General features: G+C 44.4%; 1 protein-coding gene across 4 annotated transcripts in view; it reads left to right on the forward strand.

Annotated features, from left to right (window-relative positions):
* YWHAE (tyrosine 3-monooxygenase/tryptophan 5-monooxygenase activation protein epsilon) overlaps nt 1-23,743 on the forward strand; it is a 130,631-nt gene that overhangs the window by 98,939 nt on the left and 7,949 nt on the right. For 3 of the 4 annotated variants that reach the window (XM_050763583.1, XM_050763582.1, XM_050763581.1), the window contains 4 exons: nt 12,063-12,262; nt 16,725-16,831; nt 17,555-17,761; nt 22,529-22,665. In XM_050763583.1, the coding sequence (XP_050619540.1) occupies nt 12,063-12,262; nt 16,725-16,831; nt 17,555-17,761; nt 22,529-22,665 (651 nt within the window). Of the gene's footprint in view, nt 1-6,457; nt 6,491-12,062; nt 12,263-16,724; nt 16,832-17,554; nt 17,762-22,528; nt 22,666-23,743 lie in introns of all 4 variants that reach the window. The other variant, XM_050763584.1, reaches the window with a different exon arrangement.

Genomic DNA, 23,743 nt, shown 5'->3' on the forward strand with positions numbered 1-23,743 from the left:
CCATTGGCTTTGTGATCTGGAATCAGTTTAACCTTTATGTTCTTCAATATATGGAGATATTCTAAAATGGGATAATATTGGTACCTACTTCAGAGGTCTATTTAGAATATTAAGTGCATTAATACAGCGAAGCATTTGGAACAGTGCTTAGTTTAGCATGGGGTGTTTTATTTGTGAATTACTTTGTTGAATGAATGCATAAATACTTGAAAGAACACAACCAAAAACCAAACCTCAGTTAACAAGTCAAGGTAAAAAACTTCTCTGACTCTACTGGCAGCAACAGATTATGGGTGTCCCAGACACAGGCTGGTTCCTCGTGGTGGATCTGTGTCTAGGCTATTACCATACAATGAAGGGAAACTTCCCTGGAACTAAACAGACTTAACCATGTTTAATTAACTTGTGAGGATTATGTTCTTCAGAGTGGTGATTTTAATCACCCACCCATTGTCCCCAAATCATGAAAAGTTGCAGAAATTCGATTTTGTTACTCAAACTTACTGTAGCAAAACTGCCTGTGGATCCAAAAGAAGTGGTTTCGACCATTTCGGTTTTCTGGTTCATAAGTTTTGATTACACCTGCTGCAAGCACGTGACAGCCTTCCCCCACCCCCAAAATGCCTACATCCCAGTGATAAAATACTTGCTGCAAAGGTGACTTCAGGAAGTGCTAATTATGTTGAGGACCTTTATGTGAATATAATGGTTGGAGTTCATCTACTGAGGGACCCCCAAAATGCCTACATCCCAGTGATAAAATACTTGCTGCAAAGGTGACTTCAGGAAGTGCTAATTATGTTGAGGACCTTTATGTGAATATAATGGTTGGAGTTCATCTACTGAGGGAGGGCTGAAGGGTGTAGTCAGTCTAGAGTTTTGGATAAATCAGCTTTTTCTATATAGTTTTGGGGTACATTATCATTAGTATTATGTTTCTGTTACTGGTGTTAAAAGGACAAAGATGACAGTGATATTAGGAGAGTGTGTCATTGTAGTCATTATTTGTGCGAACTGGTACAAAGCACTGGTCGTAGAATGTTTGGAGAGATTGAGAAGTTAACTTTTCTTACTCCTGAAGGAGTAGTGTGCTGGGTGGTGCGCACCTGTAGTCCCAGTTACTTGGGAGGCTCAGGTGGGAGGATCACTTGAGGCCAGAAGTTTAAGGCTACATAGTTCATTATGATCATGGGCCTGTGAATAGCCTCTTCAGTACATACAGCCAGGGCAATGTAGTGAGTGAGACCCTGTCTCTTGAAGCAATAAGTGTCTCCTGACTCATGCTACTTCTGTTCCTTAATCTGCTACCTTAAGGGATGAGTAGCGGGGGTTGGGGTAGAGGAGTCGGTGGGATTTAAAAAATGAACAACTCCTACAAACCAGTAATGAAAAGACAATTAAATATTTGGCAAAATGTTTGAATAGATACTTCTTCAGAGAACACACAAAAGGCTCATAAGCACATGAAAAGATGTTCAACACTATTAGCTATCAAGGAAATGCAAATCAAAACCACAAGGAAATACAGCTTCACACCCACTAGGATGACTAGTTTAAAGCGTAACTAACAGATGTTCCTGAGGATGCAGCCAGATTAGAATCCTGCGTTGCTGGTGGGAGTGTAAAAATGGTGCTGCTCCCGTAGAAAAGTTTGGGATGTCCTTCCTCAAAAAGCTAGTTACTATGTGATCCTCAAGTTCCTCCTAGGTGTGTACTCAAGGGAACTGAAAGCGTATATTCATACAAAAATGTCAAGACTGTTCGTAGTGGCATTGTTTATAATAGTCCAAAAGTGGAAACAACCCAAACGTTCATTAACTGATGAATGGATCCCCCCGCTCCGAGACCAAGTCTTGCTCTGTTGCCAGGCTGGAGTTGAGTGGCGCGATCTCGGGTCACTGCAACCTCTGCCTCCTGTGTTCAAGCAATTCTCCTGCCTCAGCCTCCTTAGTAGCTGGGACTACAGGCGTGTGCCACCACACTCGGCTAATTTTTGTTTCTTTAGTAGAGACAGGGTTTCACCATGTGTTGGCCAGACTGGTCTCGATCTCTTGACCTCGTGATCTGCCTGCCTCGGCTTCCCAGAGTGCTTGGATTACAGGTGTGAGCCACTGCGCCCCGCCTTTTTTTTTTTTTCTTACTTTTTGTTTTTCTTTTGGAGACAAGACAGTCTCGCTCTGTTGCCTAGGCTGACCTGCAGTGGCGTGATCTCGGCTCACTGCAGTCTCCACCTCCTGGGCTCAAGTGATTCTCCTGCTTCTGCCTCCCGAGTAGCTGGGATTACAGACATGCGCCGTCATGGCAGGCTCATTTTTGTATTTTTAGTGGAGACGGGGTTTTGTCATGTTTTGGCCAGGCTGTTCCTGAACTCCTGACCTCAGGTAATGCAACCGCCTCCCAGATTTCTGAGATGGTGTGAGCCACCGCCCCGGCTTAATGAATGGATTTTTAAATCATGGTATATCCATACAATAGGTGAAGTACTGATGCCACGCTACACTAGGTGTGAACCTTGAGACCATGCTATGGGAAAGAAGCCAGTCACAGCAGGCTCCATACTGTAGGTTCTGTTCATAGGCACACCTTGTTTATTTTACGTCACAGATACTACATTTTTACAAAACAAACGGAAGGTTTCTGGAACCTGCTTTGAGCAAGTCTGTTGGTGCCATTTTCCAACGCAGGTGCTCACTCTGTGTCACTGTTTTGGTAACTTGTGCAGTATTTTACACTTGTTTTTTTTTTTGAAATGGAGTCTTGCTCTGTTACCCAGGCTGGAGCGCAGTGGCGCAGTGTCTACTCACTGCAAGTTCCGCCTCCCGGGTTCACGCCATTCTCCTGCCTCAGCCTCCCGAGTAGCTGGGACTGCAGGCGCCCACCACCACGCGTGGCTAATTTTTTTTTTGTATTATTTAGTAGAGACAGGGTTTCTCCGTGTTAGCCAAGATGGTCTCAATCTCCTGACCTCGTGATCCACCCTTCTTGGCCCTCCTAAAGCGCTGGGATTACAGGTGTGAGCCACGACGCCCAGCCTCAAACTTTTCATTATATGTTGTAGTGGTTATCTGTGATCAGTAATCTTTGACGTTACTATTGTAATTGTTCTGGGGATCCATGAACTGAGGGAAATTAATTGATGTGTGTATTCCTTTTTGTTTGTTTTTTGAGACAGAGTTTCACTCTTGTTGCTCAGGTTAGAGTGCAGTGGTGCGATCTCAACTCACTGCAGTTTCCGCCTCCTGAGTTCAACGATTCTCCTGCCTTAGCCTCCTGAGTAGCTGGGATTACAGGCATGCACCACCACGCCTGGCTATTTTTTTGTATTTTTAGTAGAGACGGGGTTTCTCCATGTTGGTGAGGGTGGTCTCGAATTCCTGACCTCATGTGATCTGCCTGCCTCAGCCTCCCAAAGTGCTGGGATTACAGCGTGAGCCACCACACCTGGCCTGTATTCTTTTACTATTGATTTTTTGAGACAGGGTCTCACTCTGTCACCAGGCTACAGTCTTGTGATCATGGCTCACTGCAGCCTTGACCTCCTGGGATGAAGCAATCCTCCTGCCTCAGCCTCCTGAGAAGCTGGGATGACAGGCACACGTCACCATGCCTGGCTAGTTTTTGTGTTTTTTGTAGAGATGGGGTCTCACCTGTTGCCCAGGCTGATCTTGAACTCCTAGGCTCAAATGATCTTCCTCCCTTCGGTCTCCCAAATATTGGGATTATAGGCATGACCTCTTGTTTGTGTTCCGACTCCTTGTCTCTCTGCCTCCCCTTAGGGTTACCTATTACCTGGAACACAACAATATTTAAATTAGGCCAATTAACAACCCTGCAATTGCTTCTAAGTGTTTAAGGGAAAGGAAAAGTCCCAGTCTCTCACTTTAGGTGGAAACGATTAAGCTGAGTAAGGAAGGCTACCTTAAAAGCCGAGATAATGGTCTGAAAGCTGGTCCTCTTGCACCACAGTTGTGAATGCAAGGGAGACGTTCTTCAAGGAAATTAAAAAGTGCTACTCCAGTGAACACAGCAGTGATGAAAGCAAAACAGCCTTCTTGCTGACAGAAAGTTTTAGTGGTCTGAATAGAAGATCAGAACTGCCACACTATTCCCTTAAGCCAAAGCCTCATTCAGACTAACCCTCCAACTCTCTTCAAATTTAAGAAAGCTGAGAGAGGTGTGAAAGCTACAGATGTAAAGCTGGAAGCTAGCAGAAGTTGGTTCATGAGGTTTAAGGAAAGACGCCATCTCCATTACTTAAAAAGTACAAGGTTGGCCGGGTGCGGTGGCTCAAGCCTGTAATCCCAGCACTTTGGGAGGCCGAGGCGGGCGGATCACAAGGTCAGGAGATCGAGACCATCCTGGCTAACACGGTGAAACCCTGTCTCTACTAAAAACACACACACAAAAAAACTAGCCAGGCGAGGTGGCGGGCGCCTGTAGTCCCAGCTACTCGGGAGGCTGAGGCAGGAGAATGGCGTAAACCCAGGAGGCGGAGCTTGCAGTGAGCCGAGATCGCGCCACTGCACTCCAGCCTGGGGGACAGAGCAAGACTCCGTCTCAAAAAAAAAAAAAAAAAAAGTACAAGGTTGGCTGAGCGTGGTGGCTCACGCCTGTCATCCCAGCGCTTTGGGAGGCCGAGGTGGGCAGATCACGAGGTGAGGAGTTAAAGACCATCCTGACCAACATGGTGAAACCCTGCCTCTACTAAAAAATACAAAAAATTAGCTGGGCGTGGTGGCAGACACCTGTAATCCCAGGTACTTGGGAAACGGAGGCAGGAGAATCGCTTCAACCCAGGAGGTGGAGGTTGCAGTGAAGCGAGACGTTGTGACAGCACTCCAGCCTTAGTGACAAAGTGAGACTCTGTCTCAAAAAAAAAAAAAAAAAAGTACAGGGTCAAGTAGCAGGTGCTAATGTAGATGCTGCATCTAATTATGCAGAAGATTTAGCTAAGATTATTGATGGTGACCACACCAAATAGATTTTCAGTGTAGACAAAACAGCCCTTGTATTAGAAGAAAATGCTGTCTAGGACTTTTCGTAGCTAGAGAGAAGTCAGTGTGTCTGGCTAGGACAGGCTGATGCAGTTAGGGGCTGATGCAGCTGGTGACTTTAAATTGAAACCGGTGCTCATTGACCGTTTCAAAAATTCGAGGCCTCTTTAAGAATTATGCTAAATTTACTCTGCCTGGTTTATAAATGGAACAGCAAAGCCTGGAAGACAGCACTTCTGTTTACAGCATGGTTTTCTGAATATCTTAAGCCCAGTGTTGAAACTTAGTACTCAGAAAAAAAAAACTACCTTCAATATATTACTGCACATTGAAAATGCCCCGAGGCTGGGTGCAGTGGTGCACAACTGTAATCCCAGCACTATGGGAGGCCGAGGTGGGTGGGGCACTTGAGCATAAGAATTCAAGACCAGCCTGAGGAACATGGCAAAACCCTGTCTTTACAAAAAATAATAAAAATTAGCTGGGTATAATGGTGTACACCTCTGTAGTCCCAGCTACGCAGGAGGCTGAGATAGGAACATTGCTTGAGCTGGGAAGGTTGAGGCTGTAGTGAGCTGAGATGGTGCCACTGTATCATCTTGGGTGACAGAGTGAGACTGTTTCAAAACACACACACCATACAATTATTTCTCTCACACTCACACACTGTTCTTGGTCACCCGGAGCTCTGATGAAGTTGTGTAAGGAGAGCAAGGTTTTTTTTTTTTTAAATAGAGATGGGGTTTCACTATCTTGTCCAGGCTGGTCTTGGACTCCTGACCTCATGAGCCACCACGCCCGACCTGCAATGTTGTTTTTGTGCCTGTTAACACAGCAGGTGGGCAGATCACCTGAGGTCAGGAGTTTAAGACCAGCCTCACCAACATGCTGAAACCCCGTCTCTACTAAAAATAGAAAAGTTAGCCGGGCATGGTGGCGCCCGCTTGTAGTCTCAGCTACTCAGGAGGCTGAGGCAGGAGAATTGCTTGAACCCTGGAGGCAGAGGCTGCGGTGAGCTGAGATAGTGCCACTGCCTGGGCAACAGAGCAAGACTCTGTCTCAAAAAAAAAAAAAAAAAGTTTTTTTTGTGGGTAAATGCTGTCCAGCAGCATCAGATGCTACAAATAAATCATGCAGGAAAGGAAAAGTCCATCAACATGGCAGACTTCATTGTCTTGCTGCGGCCACTCCAACCTTCAGCACTGTCACCCTAATCAGTCAGTAGCCATCAACATCAAGGCAAAACCTTCCAACAGCAAAATATTATCACTTGCTGAAGGCTCAGAAGATCATTAGCATTTTTTAGCAATAAGGTGTTTTTAAATTAAGATATGTACATTGTTTAGACATAATGCTGTTGTACACTTAATAGATTACAGTGTAGTTTAAACATAACTTTTCTATGCACTGGGAAACACAAAATTTCATGTGACTTGCTTTATTGCAATATTTTTTTTTTGCAGTGCTCTGGAACTGAACCCGCAGTATCTTCCAAGGTATGCCCACACCTGAAATGTGCATAAGAGACAAGTGTGTAGAGGCGGAAAGTAGATCGTGGTTGCCTTGGGCTGGGGTTCGGGTACATGGGAAATGATCGTTAGTGGGGTTCGGGCCTTTCTTTTTGAAGTGATGAAAATCTAAAATTATGATGATTGCAGAGTTCTGTGAATATACTAAAAACCATTGAATGGAAGAGTTTATTTATTTATTTTTTGGAGACAGAGCCTCTCTCTGTCGCCCAGGCTGTAGTGCAGTGGCGCCATCTCGGCTCACTGCAACCTCCGCCTCCCGGGTTCAAGCAAATCTCTTGCCTCAGCCTCCTGATTAGCTGCGGCTACAGGCACCCGCCACCATGCCCAGCTAATTTTTGTATTTTTAGTAGAGATGGGGTTTTACCATGTTGGCCAGGCTGTTCCTGATCTCCTGACCTCGTGATCCACCCACCTTGACCTCCCAAAAGTGCTGGGATCACAGGGGCTCACCCCTGCTCCCGGCCAAATGGTACACTTTAAATGGGTGAATTGTTACGGTAGGCGAATTATATATAAATAAAGGTATTATTAAAGGGATAACTAACTGTTGCTTCTATAATTTTACCAGTCTGTGCATTGTTTTGTTTATATCTAAAATGAAGGCATTTATGCTTGAATCTGAAACAGTAGAGCATCACTGAGTGTTATATTTCCCCTTGCATTATAAAAATACTAAGTCTTCATTGTTGAAAATTTATAAAGCACAGAAATTTGAAGAAAATGAAATCATGTGGAATAATATTTGAGATATGTAACTGTTAAATTTTTGGTAGTATTGGACATCTGTGCGTAGTTTTTCTGTATAGAATATTGTAAAGCCTTAAAATTAAAAGAATTAATGGTACTGTTTTTGTGTAGCTGGATTAAGATTTACTTTGCGATCAGTTTAGAAAGTTTAATTGGCTGGGCGCGGTGGCTCACGCCTACAATCCCAGCACATTGGGAGGCTGAGGCAGGCGGATCTCGAGATCAGGAGATCGAGACTATCCTGATTAACACAGTGAAACCCCGTCTCTACTAAAAATACAAAAAATTAGCCGGGCGTGGTGGTGGGCGCCTGTAGTCCCAGCTACTCGGGAGGCTGAGGCAGGAGAATGGTGTGAACCCAGGAGGCAGAACTTGCAGTGAACCGAGATCGTGCCACTGCACTCTAGCCTGGGCGACAGAGCAGACTCCGTCTCAAACAAACAGACAGACAAACAAAAAAAAACCACGAAAGTTTAATTACAGGCTTACCTCTGAGTTATATTTGACTTGCTGATTTTTGAGAATTAAACTAGTGTGGAGGTGAGATTACTTAGTCCGCTGCTTCTAAATTTAGCCTGTTTCATGACTATGGTTTAGAAAACAAAATTGGGCATGTTTTAAATGAATGCTTTCAGACTCCTACAAATGAATTAATGAGTGGTCTTATTACCATACTGTAAAATTTTGTGTTTTTGGAGACAGAATCTCACTCTTGCCCAGGCTGGAGTGCAATGGTGCGATCTCAGCTCACTGCAAGCTCCGTCTCTGGGGTTCAAGCCATTCCCCTGCCTCACCCTCCTGAGTAGCTGGCACTACAGGCGCCTGCCACCGTGCCCGGCTATTTTTTGTATTTTTGTTTTTCTTTTTTTTTGAGGTGGAGTTTTGCTCTTGTTGCCCAGACTGGAGTGCAGTGGCGCAATCTCCACTCACTGCAACCTCCGCCTCCTGAGTTCAAGTGATTCTCCTGCCTTAGCCTCTTGAGTAGCTGGAATTACAGGCATGTGCCACCATGTCCGGCTAATTTTTTCTTTTTCTTCTTCTTTTTTTTTTTTTTGAGACGGAGTCTCGCTCTGTCGCCCAGGCTGGAGTGCAGTGGCCGGATCTCAGCTCACTGCAAGCTCCGCCTCCCGGGTTCACGCCATTCTCCTGCCTCAGCCTCCCGAGTAGCTGGGACTACAGGCGCCTGCCGCCTCGCCCGGCTAAGTTTTTGTATTTTTAGTAGAGACGGGGTTTCACTGTGTTACCCAGGATGGTCTCGATCTCCTGACCTCGTGATCCGCCCGTCTCGGCCTCCCAAAGTGCTGGGATTACAGGCTTGAGCCACCGCGCCCGGCCTTTCTTCTTTTTTTTTTTTTGAGACGGAGTCTCGCTCTGTCTCCCGGGCTAGAGTGCAGTGGCCGGATCTTAGCTCACTGCAAGCTCCGCCTCCCGGGTTTACGCCATTCTCCTGCCTCAGCCTCCTGTGTAGCTGGGACTACAGGGGCCCGCCACCTCGCCTGGCTAGTTTTTTGTATTTTTTAGTAGAGACGGGGTTTCACCGTGTTAGCCAGGATGGTCTCGATCTCCTGACCTTGTGATCCGCCCGTCTCGGCCTCCCAAAGTGCTGGGATTACAGGCTTGAGCCACCGTGCCCGGCCCTGGCTAATTTTTTCATATATTTAGTAGAGACGGAGTTTCTCCATGCTGGTCAGGCTGGTCTTGATCTCCCGACCTCAGGTGATCTGTCTGCCTCAGCCTCCCAAGGTGCTGGGATTACAGGCGTGAGCTACCATGCCCAGTCTAATTTGTGTATTTTTAGTAGAGACGGGGTGTCACCGTGTTGGCCAGGCTGGTCTTGAACTCCTGACCTCAGGTGACCAACCTGCCTCAGCCTCCCAGAGTGCTAAGATGACAGGTGTGAGCCACTGCACCCGACGTGTCATCCTTCTTTAATGGTTCAGAATTGCATTAGAAACCTCAGCTTGAGGTGTACAGTTAAACGTGCCACTTCTACAGGTACAATTCCGTGAGCTCTCCTTTGCACAAAAGCCCCTCACTTCACCCCTGCACCTTGATAACCATTGGCTTTGTCTTTTTAGTTTGTGTTTTTTGTAGTTTGATATAAATGGAATGGCAGTCTTTTTAATCTAGCTCTTTTCACTTAATATCTTTTTGAGATTATTCCATGTTGTTGCTTGTTATCAGTTAATTATTTTCTCCCCTCCTCCTCTTCTCTTTCTGGACACAGGGTCTCTTGCTCTGTCATCCAAGCTGGAGTACAGTGTTAGGATTATACAAAGTAATTGTGGTTTTTACCATTACTTTTAATAGCAAAATCCGCAGTTAATTTTGCACCAACCTAATAGCTCACTGCAGGCCTGAATTCCTGGGCTCAAGCAGTTCTCTTGCCTTAGCCTCCTGAGTAGTTGAGACTACAGGCACACCCCCCCACACCTAGCTAATTATTGCAGAGGCAGTGTCTCACCATGTTGCCCAGGTTGGTCTCAAACTACTGGGCTCGAGTAATCCTCCTGTCTTGGCCTCCCCAAATGCTGCGATTAGAGATGTGAGCTACTGTGCATGGACAGTGAATTCTTTACTTTCGAGTGGTGCCCATCTTACAGATATGAGCACCAGTTTGCTTATTCATTTCCCCTCTGGATGCACATTTGTGTGGTTTCCACTTTTTGGCTATTATGAATATAGTTGCTGTGAGTGAGTGAGTGTGTAAAAGTCTTTGTAAAGGTTTATTTTTCTTCTGTATAATACATAGAACTAGGATTGCTGAGTCATGTGGTAAATGTTTATTAAAACATTGCCAATTTTTTTTCAGAGACTTTACAAAATATTCTTTTTTTTTATATTCCCAAAAGGATTAATTTTTGAAACATATTTTCCTGGATACATTAGGTACACTCCCCTTAATTTAGTAGTGTTTTGGTTTTTGTTTTGTGTTTTGGTTTTTTTTTTTTTTTGGATACGGAGTCTCGCTCTGTCACCCAGGCTGGAGTGCGGTGGCGCGATCTCAGTTCACTGCAGCGTCTGCCTCTCAGGTTCATGCAATTCTCCTGCCTCAGCCTCCATGGTAGCTGGGATTACAAGCGTACACCACCATGCCCAGCTAATTTTTGTATTTTTAGTAGAGACGGGGTTTCACCGTGTTGGCCAGGCTGTTCTCGAATTCCTGACCTCAGGCGATCCATCAGACTTGGCCTCCCAAAGTGCTGAGATTACAGGCTTGAGCCATTGTGCCCACCCAATTTAGTAGTGTTTTATGAAGTCACCATCTCTTTATACCTGTTAGTTAAAGTATACTTATGCTTAGGGTGTTAATGAATGCTAAGGATGCTTATTTAAATGCAGATAATTTTTGTTGTTGTTGTTGTTTTGACACGAGTCTTGCTATGTTGCCCCGAGTGGCAATACAGTGGCGCGATCTCAGCTCACTGCAATCTCTGCCTCCTGGGTTCAAGCTATTCTGCTGCCTCAGCTTCCCAAGTAGCTGGGATTGTGGTGGTGTGCACATTGGTCAGGCTGGTCTTGAATTCGTGACCTCAAGTGATCTGCCCACCTTGGCCTCCCACAGTTCTGGGATTATAGGCGTAAGCCACTGCATCCAGCCTATTTTAATTAATTAATTAATTTTGAGGTGGAGTCTCCATCTGTTGCCAGGCTGGAGTGCAGTGGCACAGTGTTGGCTCACTGCAATCTCCACCTCCCAGGTTCGAGCGATTCTCCTGTCTCAGTCTCTGGAGTACCTGGGAGTACAGGTGCGCATCACCACGCCCAGCTAATTTTTATGTATTTTTTGTAAAGACGGTGTTTCACCATGTTGGCCAGAATAGTCTCTATCTCTTGACCTCGTAATGCGCCCACCTTGGCCTGCCAAAGTGCTGGGACTACCAGCATGTCCAGCCTCTATTTTAATTTTTTAGAGACAGGGTCTGACCGTGTGGCCCTGGCTGGTCTCGAACTCCTGAGCTCAAGTGATTCTCCTGCCTCAGTTCCCAAAGTGCTAGGGGTATGAGCCACTACTACTGGCCTAAAATGCAGATTCTTGAGTCTCATCACCAAAGATTCAAACGTGGGTAATGTTGGAGAGCCACGTGGTAATACAGCATCAAAATAAGTTTCTGTTAATGTATTCATTCAGTTACTATTTCTTGTGCTGTTGCGCTTTGCATTCACACGCTGTTAGCTGTATTTCCCTAGGCTTGCGATAGATCCCAAGGCTTCTCTGGGCCCCTTTCTTTGCTCGCCACCTAGTGGTAACAAATAGGAGTCATCAGAAGTTTCACCAGAAGGAGCTTCATACGAGGAAGGATAGAAAACATCCAAAGTCTGTTGGTGGCCAACCATACACTCCGTACATTTTTGCTGTATGAACAAATTGCCCCTTCTCTTGTTTTTTTGGAAATACTATTTATTTGTAAGACAATACGTTTTAGCATCTGTAAATTCTTAATCTTTCTCTTAAACTGGCGGCTTTTTTTTCCTTTTTTTTGGCTGGAAAATGGTTAGGTATGCCTAATTAGAGAGGTGCTTTCAGACCACACTAAATTGTATTAGATAGTATATGAAGTCTTCCTGATTCCATAGAACTTACATTCTAGAGTCTTTGCATTGGCTGTTAGTTTGGTTTCCTTTACATGTTTTTGGCTTTTTACTCATACTAGTTTTGATGATTATGAAATTATTTTTGTTGAAAAATTTTTTTTCCAGTAGCTTGACAGAAAAAAACCTACTTTGAATGGGATATGTTAAGAAAACTTCCAGTTTGTAAGATCTGACTTTTCCTTTTCCCCTGCAGAAATGGTGGAGTCAATGAAGAAAGTAGCAGGGATGGATGTGGAGCTGACAGTTGAAGAAAGAAACCTCCTATCTGTTGCATATAAGAATGTGATTGGAGCTAGAAGAGCCTCCTGGAGAATAATCAGCAGCATTGAACAGAAAGAAGAAAACAAGGGAGGAGAAGACAAGCTAAAAATGATTCGGGAATATCGGCAAATGGTGAGATTGCTGTGCCGTCGTCCCCCCTTATGCACAGTTTGAGTTACCTGTAGGACGGTACACTAAGAGGTTTTGAGAGAGAAGGAGACTGCATTCATATAACTTACATTACAGTATGTTATAATGTTTCCGTTATTAATCTTTGTGCCTAGTTTATAAGTTAAACTTTCCCATGGCTATGTATGTATAGGACAAAACATAGTCTATATCAGATTTGGTATTATTCATGGTTTCAGCACATCCACTGGCTGGTCTCAGAATGGATGCCTCTTGGGTAAGGGGGAACTGTTGTATTTTCAAGCAAAATGATGACTGTTTTTTAAAAAAATACGGTGGGTTGGCTGGGCATGGTGGCTCATTCCTGTAATCCCAGCACTTTGGGAGGCCGAGGCGGGCGGATCATGAGGTCAGGAGATCCAGACCATCCTGGCTAATATGGTGAAACCCCGTCTCTACTAAAAATAGAAAAAACTAGCCGGGCGTGGTGTCGGGCGCCTGTAGTCCCAGCTACTCTGGAGGCTGAGGCAGGAGAATGGCGTGAACCCGAGAGGGAGAGCTTTCAGTGAGCCGAGATCGTGCCGCTGCACTCCTGCCTGGGTGACAGAGTAAGGCTCTGTCTCAAAAAAAAAAAAAAAAAAAAAAACACCACACACACACAACAAATATATTGGGTTAATTTGTCTCATTCCTCTTCCCCCTGGCCCCCCCAGACTCGCCTTGTCACCCAGGCTGGAGTGCAGTGGCACGATCTCCACTCACTGCAAGCTCCGCCTCCCGGGTTCACGCCATTCTGCTGCCTCAGCCTCCGCAGTAGCTGGGACTACTGCGCCAGCCACCACACCCGGTTAATTTTTTGTATTTTTAGCAGACACGGGGTTTCACCGTGTTAGCCAGGATGGTCTCGATTTCCTGACCTTGTGATCCGCCCGCCTCGGCCTTCCAAAGTGCTGGGATTATAGGTGTGAGCCACCGTGGCTGGCCTTTTTTCTTTTTCTTTTTTTTTTGAGGCGAAGTCTCGCTCCGTCGCCCAGGCTGGAGTGCAGTGGCCAGATCTCAGCTCACTGCAAGCTCCGCCTCCCAGGTTCACGCCATTTTCTTGCCTCAACCTCCTGAGTAGCTGGGACTACAGACGCCCGCCACCTCGCCTGGCTAGTTTTTTGTGTTTTTTAGTAGAGACAGGGTTTCACCGTGTTAGCCAGGATGATCTCGATCTCCTGACCTTGTGATCCACCCGTCTCGGCCTCCCAAAGTGCTGGGATTACAGGCTTGAGCCACCGCGCCCGGCCCTTTTTTTTTCTTTTTTAAAGAGGAAGTTTCGCCCTTGTTGCCCAGACTGGAGTGCAGTGGTGTGATCTCAGCTCATTATAACGTCTGCCTCCCGTGTTCAAGTGATTCTCCTGCCTCACCCTCCTAAGTAGCTGGGATTACCGGTGCCTGCCACCACAACTGGTAAATTTTTGTATTTTTAGTAGAGATGGGGTTTCACCATGTTCGCCAGGCTGGTCTGGAACTTCTGACCTCAGGTGATCTGCCAGTCTAGGCCTCCCAAAGTGCTGGGATTAGAGGTGTGAGGCACCACACCTGGCCTAGTTTTTTCAACAGAATAGAACATATCAGAGTGGAACACTGTAAGCATAAGGATTATTTAATGAAGTTATTTTACATACTGTGTGTGTAGATGCATATATAAAATGTTTCTTATTGTAGGTCTTCTTAAAAAAGTTGTATAGCCATCACTCTAATGCAGCAGTTTTCAATTAGAGGTGCTTTTGTCCTTCAGAGGACATTTGACAATGTCTAGAGATACTTTTGTCACTTAGAGGGTGCTGCTAGCATCTAGTGGGGTGGAGACGGGATGCTGCTAACCATTCTACTGTCCGCAGCACGGCCCCACAGCAAACTCCAGTAGTGCTGCTGGTGAGAAACTGATTTAGTGGAAGAGACAGGCACGTAACGCATGAACGAGAACAAGGAAGAGAATTACAGGGCAGGTGGAAAGTGAGCTTGGTTGGGAGAGGGAAAGGTGGGGGAACCACAGTTACTGACTCGCCAGCTGTACTGGGCACTGTCCTGAGTAGAGAAATATTTTTGTTATATGTATTTGTGTAAGGTAGTACGTGAAATCTTTCAAATAGCACTGGAAGGGAGAGGTATTATCCCAACCTATGAATGCACAAGCCAGGATTTTGAGTGTTTAACATACCTGAGGTCACTTAGAAAGTTGTGAGCTGGGGCCGGGCGTGGTGTCTCGTGGCTGTAACCCCAGCACTCGGGGAAGACAGAGGCAGGAGGATCGCTTAAGCCCAGTAGTGGGCAAAAAAGTGAGACCCTGTCTCTAAAAATAAAATTGTAAGCTGGGGTTGATGTGTTAACCATTACCCTGAAATATGTTGGGTCAAAGAATGTGGTTGGTCGATAGACAAGTTGAGTGTCCCAGTGGAAGGAGGAGGTGAGGAAGTTGAAAGTGCTAAAGAAAGAAGCCCAGGAGCTCCACTGTGGGATTTCTGTGGGATTTTGGCTGCCTGGGAAAGGGAAGTGGGAATCAAAGACAGCAACTGATAAAGTGGGAGAAGATGTAAAAAGCTCAAGAGTCTGATGTCTTAGATGAGATACATGCATTAAAAAAGAAAAAGTGGCGAGGCGTGGTGGCTCATGCCTGTAACCCCAGCACTTTGGGAGGCCAAGGTGGGTGGGTCACACCTGAGGTCAGGAGTTCGAGAGCAGCCTGACCAACATGGTGAAACCCCGTCTCTACTAAAAATACAAAAATTAGCCAGGCATGGTGGCACGTGCCTGTAATCCCAGCTGTTCAGGAGGCTGAGACAGGAGAATCGCTTGAACCCAGGAGGCGGAGGTTGCAGTGAGCCAAGATCGAGCCACTACACCCCATCCAGCCTTGGCAACGAGTGCGAAACTCTGAATCAAAGAAAGAAAAAGTAAAAGAGTCCAGGTGTCTTGATGAGTCCCTAAATAGAAATTACAAGAGAAGAGGAACTGAAAAAGGAAGCCATGGGCCCAGAGTGGAGTGTTACAATTCAGACTGCTAGTATAGGGCAGCGCGGTCATGGGTGTGGACAAGTGGAAGTCTTGGAGTAGAGAGCCAAGAACTTGTCGAATGGAACATGGCCACACCATACCTTGGTGTGATATCAGGTATCGGATGGGTTTGCTGTAGACATTGAGTGAATCTGGGAGAAGGGTGTAGAGATCTACTGAAGACAGAAGCTGAGAAATAGAATGTAGAATATCAGCTTGTGAGGAGGAAGGATTTGGAGTAATAGGAGAGCAGTCATTGACTGTGCAAGGAGCTAGGAGAACTTAGAAATCTTCCTTCTCCTAGACCAGTCTCTGTTGGAAAAGCCGTCAGGGCGGTGGTTTATTCAGAAAATGATTTTGCTTGGGATAAGGATGTGATTATAGAAGAAAAAGTGAGAGAATGTTTTACAGTGAAACGGAGGTTCCGGGGGCATGGAGAGGAACGAAAGGTTCAGCAATAGTGCATGAGTTAATAGCAAATAGAGCCGGGCGCGGTGGCTCAAGCCTGTAATCCCAGCACTTTGGGAGGCCGAGACAGGCGGATCACAAGGTCAGGAGATCGAGACCATCCTGGCTAACATGGTGAAACCCCGTCTCTACTAAAAATACAAAAAACTAGCCGGGCGAGGTGGCGGGCGCCTGTAGTCCCAGCTACTCAGGAGGCTGAGGCAGGAGAATGGCGTAAACCCGGGAGGCGGAGCTTGCAGTGAGCTGAGATCCGGCTACTGCATTCCAGCCTGGGCGACAGAGAGAGACTCCGTCTCAAAAAAAAAAAAAAAATAGCAAATAGGAAACAAGCTGGGGATGTGCGTCCAGAGGTGGTGTACGCGTTCAGCATTATCAGTGGATAGAGATGGTGGCAATAGCTACTTTGGTAGATAGGTTTTTGGTGTCTTAACTAGTTACAGATCCTAAGGAATTGCCTGGTGACTGTTAGGAATGTGAGTGCTGAAGGCAAACTGCCTGGGTTTAAATTTTGATTTTGTCCCTTGCAACTGGCCTGAGTTCAAATCCTAGCTCTGCTTATTAAATTCTTTTAAGTTGATCTTAGAACAATGTGTTTACATTGCTACCTTGTGGAAGAAGTTAATTCATGTAATTGACCAGCATTTATCAAGAAGCATCAGTGTTTTAGTCATTGGTAATTCTGTAACTGGACTGAGAAGGGAGTGTGGGGGCTGGCCTATGTGCGTCTGCATGTGTGTATGTAACAGTAGCATGCAGAAAGGAAAAGATGCTTTTTATAACCTAGAGGCAGCTTTTCTCTGCTTTTGTGTCAAGAAGGAAGAAGGGAGTTGGGAGGTGGTTATTAATTATTTTTAATACTAAGCTCTCCTCCTAAAAACCAGAGATAGAATGTGTAATAATTTGTAGAATTTCTAGACTTAATCAGATTTTTTTAAAAAATTTATTTTTATTTTTTCAGGTTGAGACTGAGCTAAAGTTAATCTGTTGTGACATTCTGGATGTACTGGACAAACACCTCATTCCAGCAGCTAACACTGGCGAGTCCAAGGTTTTCTATTATAAAATGTAGGTTCTATACTAGAAGGGAAAATGTAAGATTGAAAGTTGGTCCTTTTAGAATTACAACTTTTTTCTATGTGGGTTTTCAACTTTTATTTAAGAATAATTGTTCAATGTTAGAAGGATAGTTAATATTGGAATAAAAAGATGGACTATTATGAAAATGTAAAATTTTTAATAGTTACTCGTAGAAAACATAATTTTATATTTTCTGTTTTAGCATAAACAAGTTTCAGTCTTACTAATGTGTGTTAAACTGTTCTCCCATTTATACTTCAGATTGTTCCCAGCTTTTGCTTATTTTATATTCTTTGTTTTTGTGAGACCTATCCCATTCCCTTCCCCCAAGCGGCATACATTTCACAGTGCTTAGTGTTTTATATAGAAATTTTATTTTATTTTTAATAAACAGTCATGCCATTCCTTGGAACCACTTGCTTAATTCTGGTTTATTAGGTGATAATTTTGTTAATTTTTAGAGGCTCCTCAGTTAATTTCCTTGGGATTTTTGCTTATATTTAGTAATATGAAATGTCTAAGGAAAAACACAAAAGGAAGCCAATTATTCCTGAGGGTATTTAAAATTATTGAAGTATACCTGCTAATTGTTACATATATTTTTGTCACATATTTTATATAATATAGAACAATTTTAGCTTATTTTCCTTTAAAAATCGTCATTCCTGGTTTAAAATTTTTTTTTTTTTTTTAATTTTGGTTTTGTTTTAGGAAAGGGGACTACCACAGGTATCTGGCAGAATTTGCCACAGGAAATGACAGGAAGGAGGCTGCGGAGAACAGCCTAGTGGCTTATAAAGCTGCTAGTGATATTGCAATGACAGAACTTCCACCAACGCATCCTATTCGCTTAGGTCTTGCTCTCAATTTTTCCGTATTCTACTACGAAATTCTTAATTCCCCTGACCGTGCCTGCAGGTAAGTTGTGGGGAAGAAAAAAGCTCTCAGCTTGAAAGTTAAGGGGTAGCTATTTGGATTTTCCGTATTGTTTCTTGGGCCTGCCTTTGTAGACTTGGCTGCGTATTGATTCTTTTGACTCTTACTGAAACTACTTTGGATAGTATTAAAACAGACCTATCTCAACCCACTAGCGTAGCAGTCAGGGTAAGTATTTTTATGTGGGATATTTTGGTAGATTGAAATCTAACGTGTTAAAATGAGTAGAGGAAGGGCCAGGCGCGGTGGCTCAAGCCTGTAATCCCAGCACTTTGGGAGGCCAAGATGGGCGGATCACGAGGTCAGGAGATCGAGACCATCCTGGCTAACACAGTGAAACCCCGTCTCTACTAAAAATACAAAAACTTAGCCGGGCGAGGTGGCAGGTGCCTGTAGTCCCAGCTACTGGGGAGGCTGAGGCAGGAGAATGGCGTAAACCCAGGAGGTGGAGCTTGCAGTGAGCTGAGATCCGGCCACTGCACTACAGTCTGGGTGACAGAGCGAGACTCTGTCTCAAAAAAAAAAAAAAAAAAAAAAAGAGTAGAGGAAGGAAATGAGAGGAATTATAAGATAGAATTATTTTAATTTTATATATTAGTTTTCAGTCTTTTTTTAAAATTTGAGACCATGTCTCACTTTGTCTTCCAGGCTAGAGTGCAGTGACGCCATCTCAGATCACTGCAACCTCCACCTCCTGGGTTCAAGTGATTCTTCTGCCTCAGCCTCCTGAGTTACTGGAGTTACAGGGGCCTGCCAACATGCCCATCTGACTTTTTTTGTGTTTTTAGTAGAGACAGGGTTTCACCGTGTTGGCTAGGCTGGTCTGGAACTCCTGACCTCAAGTGATCCACCTGCCTTGGCCTCCCAAAGTGTTGAAAGTACAAGCGTGAGCCACCACACCCAGCCAGTTTTCTGTCTTTATGGGCATGTTTTTAATAGTTACTCTCGTCGAAAACATAATTTTATGTTTTCTGTTTTAGCATAAACAAGTTTCAGTCTTACTAATGTGTGTTAAACTGTTCCCCCATTTATACTTCAGCTTGTTCCCAGGTTTTGATAATGTAGATACAAATGTAAGGAATATTTGTATGTACATAGCTTTTTACTTTTAAAAAGTTGTGATAGTCTCGGCGCGGTGGCTCACACCTGTAATCCCAGCACTTTGGGAGGCTGAGGCGGGTGGATCACCTGAGATCAGGAGTTCGAAACCAACCTGACCAATATGGCAAAACTCTGTCTCTACTAAGAATACAAAATTAGCCGGGTATGGTGGTGCATGCCTGTAATCCCAGCTACTCGGGAGGCTGAGACAGGAGAATCGTTTGAACCCAGAAGGCAGAGGTTGCAGTGAGCCTTGATTACACCAGTACACTCTAGCCTGGGCGACAAAGTGAGACTTTGTTTCAAAAAATACACACGCGCGCGCACACACACACACAAACAATTTAGTGGCACCAAATACCTTGACAGTGTTGTGTAATCACCACTATTTATTTGAAAACTTTCTCTTCACCCCACACAAAGCAAATTACAGCCATTAAACAATCAATAACTTCATTTCCCCTCTGCCCACCTGCTAGTAACTTTTATTTTACTTTGTCGTCATGAATTTTGCGCCCATTCTAGATACCTCATGTAAGTGGGATTATATAATATTTGTCCTTTTGTGGCTGTTTTTATTTCATCTAGCATCATGTTTTTATCCATGTAAAAGCATCAATCAGAGCTTCAGTCCTTTCCGTGACTGAATTCACACAATTCATTTTACGTGTTTTGACACATTGTTTAGTCATTAAACTTTGAGTGGTCAGTGGGTATCTTTCCACCCTTTTTCTGTGGTGAGTACAGTGCTGCTGTGAACATGGATGCATTAAGTATTTGCTTCAGTCCTTGTATTTAACTTCACCTTGAGGTGGAATTGGGACTGAAAATTCTGTGTGTACCTTTTTTTTTTTTCCCCCAGACAGGATCTTGTTCCGTCTCTGCAGTTGTGCACTCATAGCTCACTGCAGCCATGGCTTCCTGAGCTCAGCTGATCCGCGTACCTGAGCCTCCCAAGTAGCTGTCACTAGAGGAGGATGCCACCATACCTGGCTTTTTCTTTTCTTTTCCTTTGTTTTTTGTTTGTTTTGTTGGTTTTGTTGTTGTTGTTGTTGTTGTTTTTTCTTTGAAGCAGAGCCTGTCACTGTTGCCCAGGCTGGAGTGCAGTGGCACAATCTTGGCTCACTGAAATCTCTGCCTCCCGGTTTCAAGCGATTCTCCTGCCTCAGCCTCCCAAGTATCTGGGATTATAGATGCCCACCACCATACCCGGCTGATTTTTGTATTTTTATGTAGAGACGGGGTTTCACCATGTTGGCCAGGCTAGTCTTGACCTCACCTTAAGTGATCTGGTCACCTCAGCCTCCCCAAGTACTGAGATTACAGGCATGAGCCACTGCACCCGGCCTCTTTTAAATTTTTACAGTAAATATTGCAGTAGCAAAATGGTTGTTTTTTGCTTTTTTTTTTCGATGAAGTCTTGCTCTGTTGCCCAGGCTGGAGTGCAGTGGCGCGATCTCGGCTCACTGCAAGCTCTGCCTCCTGGGTTCACGCCATTCTCCTGCCTCAGCCTCCCGAGTGGCTGGAACTACAGGCACCTGCCACCAAGCCTGGCTAATTTTTTTATATTTTCAGTAGAGACGGGGTTTCACCGTGTTAGCCTGGATGGTCTTGATCTCCTGATCTCGTGATCTGCCTGCCTTGACCTCCCAAAGTGCTGGGATTACAGACGTGAGCCACCATGCCCGGCCTCTTTTGCTTTTTGTGTGGTTTTTTTTTTTGGTTTGTCGAGGACCACTGCTTAAGCCAAGTAGGTTTTTTAAGTGAAAGCCTTTCAGAGATTGAGGAAAGTAGATTAACTGATACATTAGAACTTTAACGTTGACTATTACAGGCATGCTTCACTGTGCTCGACTGATTTTTTTTTTTTGCATTTTTAGTAGAGACGGGATTTCACCATATTGGTCAAGCTGGTCTCGAACTCCTGACCTCAGGTGATCCACCCACCTCAGCCTCCCAGAGTGCTGGGATTACAGGCGTGAGCCACTGCACTCAGCCAATCTAAAAATATTCTAAATGGCTAGTTGAGTTTGTCCAGGATAGGGGTCATAACTGAAGAAGCTTTGACTGTTTAACTGATACTGGTGGTTGCACCTTTCCTTGTCAGACTCCAGTCTAGCTGTCCCACGTGTAGCTCCAGTTTTAAGTCACTTCCATGCCTTTGCTCATGCTTTTGCTTAAACTTGAAGTGTGTTCTTTTTGCTTTCTCCTGATCCATTAAGGTTAGCTCAAATTTGACCTTCCCATTAATTGCTCCTCCTGGGTCCCTGAGATACTTTATTTAGAGTAGCACTTGAGTCTTCGTCTTCTTTTTTTTTTTTTTTTTTTTTTTTTTTGGTTCTTTTTTGTCCAGGCTGGAGTGCAGTGGCACAATTTCAGCTCACTGCAACCTCCGCCTCCCGGGTTCAAGCAATTCTTCTGCCTCAGCCTCCTGAGTAGCTGGGACTGTAGACATACACCACCATACTTGGCTAATTTTTTGTGTTTTTAATAGGTTTTGCCATGGTGGCCCGGCTGGTCTTGAACTCCTGGCCTCAAGTGATCTGCCCGCGCGCATTGGCCACCCAAAGTGTGCTGATTACAGGCGTGAGCCACCACACCCAGCCTCCTCCTTCTTTTAAAATAGTTACATATTTGTCCATCCTCCATTTCTAAAGTTTTAAGGTGATTGTGGACTTAGATTATGTCTCTCTCTTTTTTTTTTTCTATTGGTATCTGGTATCATTTCTTGGGCATAGTACACAGTATTCAGTAGGTGTGGATTTTCTTTTAAAACTGTAAAAGGCTTACATGACCACATTTCCGTGGCTTCTGTGTTGCCTTTTATTTTCTTTGCTTCCCTGCCTCCATTAATGTGAAATTAAATTTTATTAAACTTTGAGGTATTGTCCAAGATTTTCTTTTTGCATTAATACTTTGTTAAATATCTGGGGGGGGTGGTTTGTACCATTGGTCCCAGCCACTCAAGAGGCTAAGGTGGGAAGATTGCTTGAACGCAGGAGTTCAGGTCCAGCCTGGGCAACATAACGAATCTCTTAAAAAAAAAACTTGGCCGGGCGCGGTGGCTCAAGCCTGTAATCCCAGCACTTTGGGAGGCCGAGACGGGCGGATCACGAGGTCAGGAGTTCGAGACCATCCTGGCTAACACGGTGAAACCCCGTCTCTACTAAAAAATACAAAAAACTGGCCGGGCAAGGTGGTGGGCGCCTGTAGTCCCGGCTACTCGGGAGGCTGAGGCAGGAGAATGGCGTAAAAACCCGGGAGGCGGAGCTTGCAGTGAGCTGAGATCCGGCCACTGCACTCCACCCTGGGCGACATAGCGAGACTCCGTCTCAAAAAAAAAAAAAAAAACTTGGCCGGGCACGGCGGCTCACTCCTGTAATCCCAGCACTTTGGGAGGCCGCGCCTCTGCAGATCGCGCCACTGCACTCCAGCCTGGGCGACAGAGCAAGACTCCATCTCAAAAAAAGAAAAAATAGTAGTGCTCCACATACCTTTAAGTTAATTTTTATTGTATTTGCTTTTTCTTTGTATCATTGTCACTATTACACACTGGAATAACTGAAGAAGAGATTGATGTCTAGCATGTCTTTTCTAATTCTGATTTTGGATTTAATTTTTATAATACATTTATTTAAATACCTTTAGGTTGGCAAAAGCAGCTTTCGATGATGCAATTGCAGAACTGGATACGCTGAGTGAAGAAAGCTATAAGGACTCTACACTTATCATGCAGTTGTTACGTGATAATCTGACACTATGGACTTCAGACATGCAGGGTGACGGTAAGCAAACACTAGGAAGTAAAAGAGGCACCTCTTTCAGTTGCAGGATTTGTTTTTACTCTCTGTAGACATTCCTTGGCATATCTTTACATCAAGCTACAATTTAGACTCACTGCCTGCTCTCTATGAAATTTTAATTATTGCCTTTATAGGAAATGGTGCTAAAGTACCGAGTTCCATTTTGGGGAACTTAGTTTAAGTCTTCCTTTACACTGTTTCAAAAGTTGAGGAAAGGAAAAGTGGAAAGCAAGTAGTTTATTTTATCTTCATCCAGATTCAATTTTAGGGGGCTGAAGTTAACTGTATTTAAATCCAGATGGTATCAATAGGTATTTATGAAGTTTTTCTCTTTGTTGAAATTTTTTATCTAAAAGGGAACTAATTTCCCATTTACCTCTGGGGTTCAGCAGAGAAATTGTATGTTGGCGCTTGGGTTTTTTTTTTTTTCTTTTTTTTTTTTTTTTGAGATGGAGTCTCGCTGCAACACCCCGGCTGGAGTGCAGTAGCATAATCTCGGCTCACTGCAAGCTCTGCCTCCCAGGTTCAAGCGATTCTCCTGCCTTAGCCTTCCGGAGTAACTGGGGTTACAGGCACCCGCTATCATTTCCACCTAATTTTTGTATTTTTAGTAGAGACGGGATTTCGTCATGTTGGTCAGGCTGGTCTTGAACTCCTGACCACAGGTGTTCCGCCCGCTTCAGCCTCTCAAAGTGCTGGGATTACAGGCGTGAGCCACTGTGCCTGGCTGTTGTTACTTTTAAGAGGTTTTCATTGCAAACAATTTAGCTAGAGTATTTTACTAAACTTAATTGTGATGCTGAGTGTGTGTTAGTGTTTACTTTAAATACAGAAGCCCAGATTTGTTAACGTTTGTTGATTTTAAAGGAAATTTAATTCTCTCTCTCTAGAGAATCATTATTATCCATGGTAGATTGTTGAACAGGGGTGGAGAAGAAGACAAATTAGTGTGATATGAGCATTACATTACAAGATAGTTTTACATTTGGTGGTGCTGGTAGGAGGTTGGAAACAAAGTCTGTTGTCAGTTTTAGCTGCGATTCCTTTAAGCATGTTTCTT

Source organism: Macaca thibetana, chromosome 16, assembly GCF_024542745.1.
Source record: "Macaca thibetana thibetana isolate TM-01 chromosome 16, ASM2454274v1, whole genome shotgun sequence".
In the NCBI taxonomy this organism is placed as follows: domain Eukaryota; kingdom Metazoa; phylum Chordata; class Mammalia; order Primates; family Cercopithecidae; genus Macaca; species Macaca thibetana.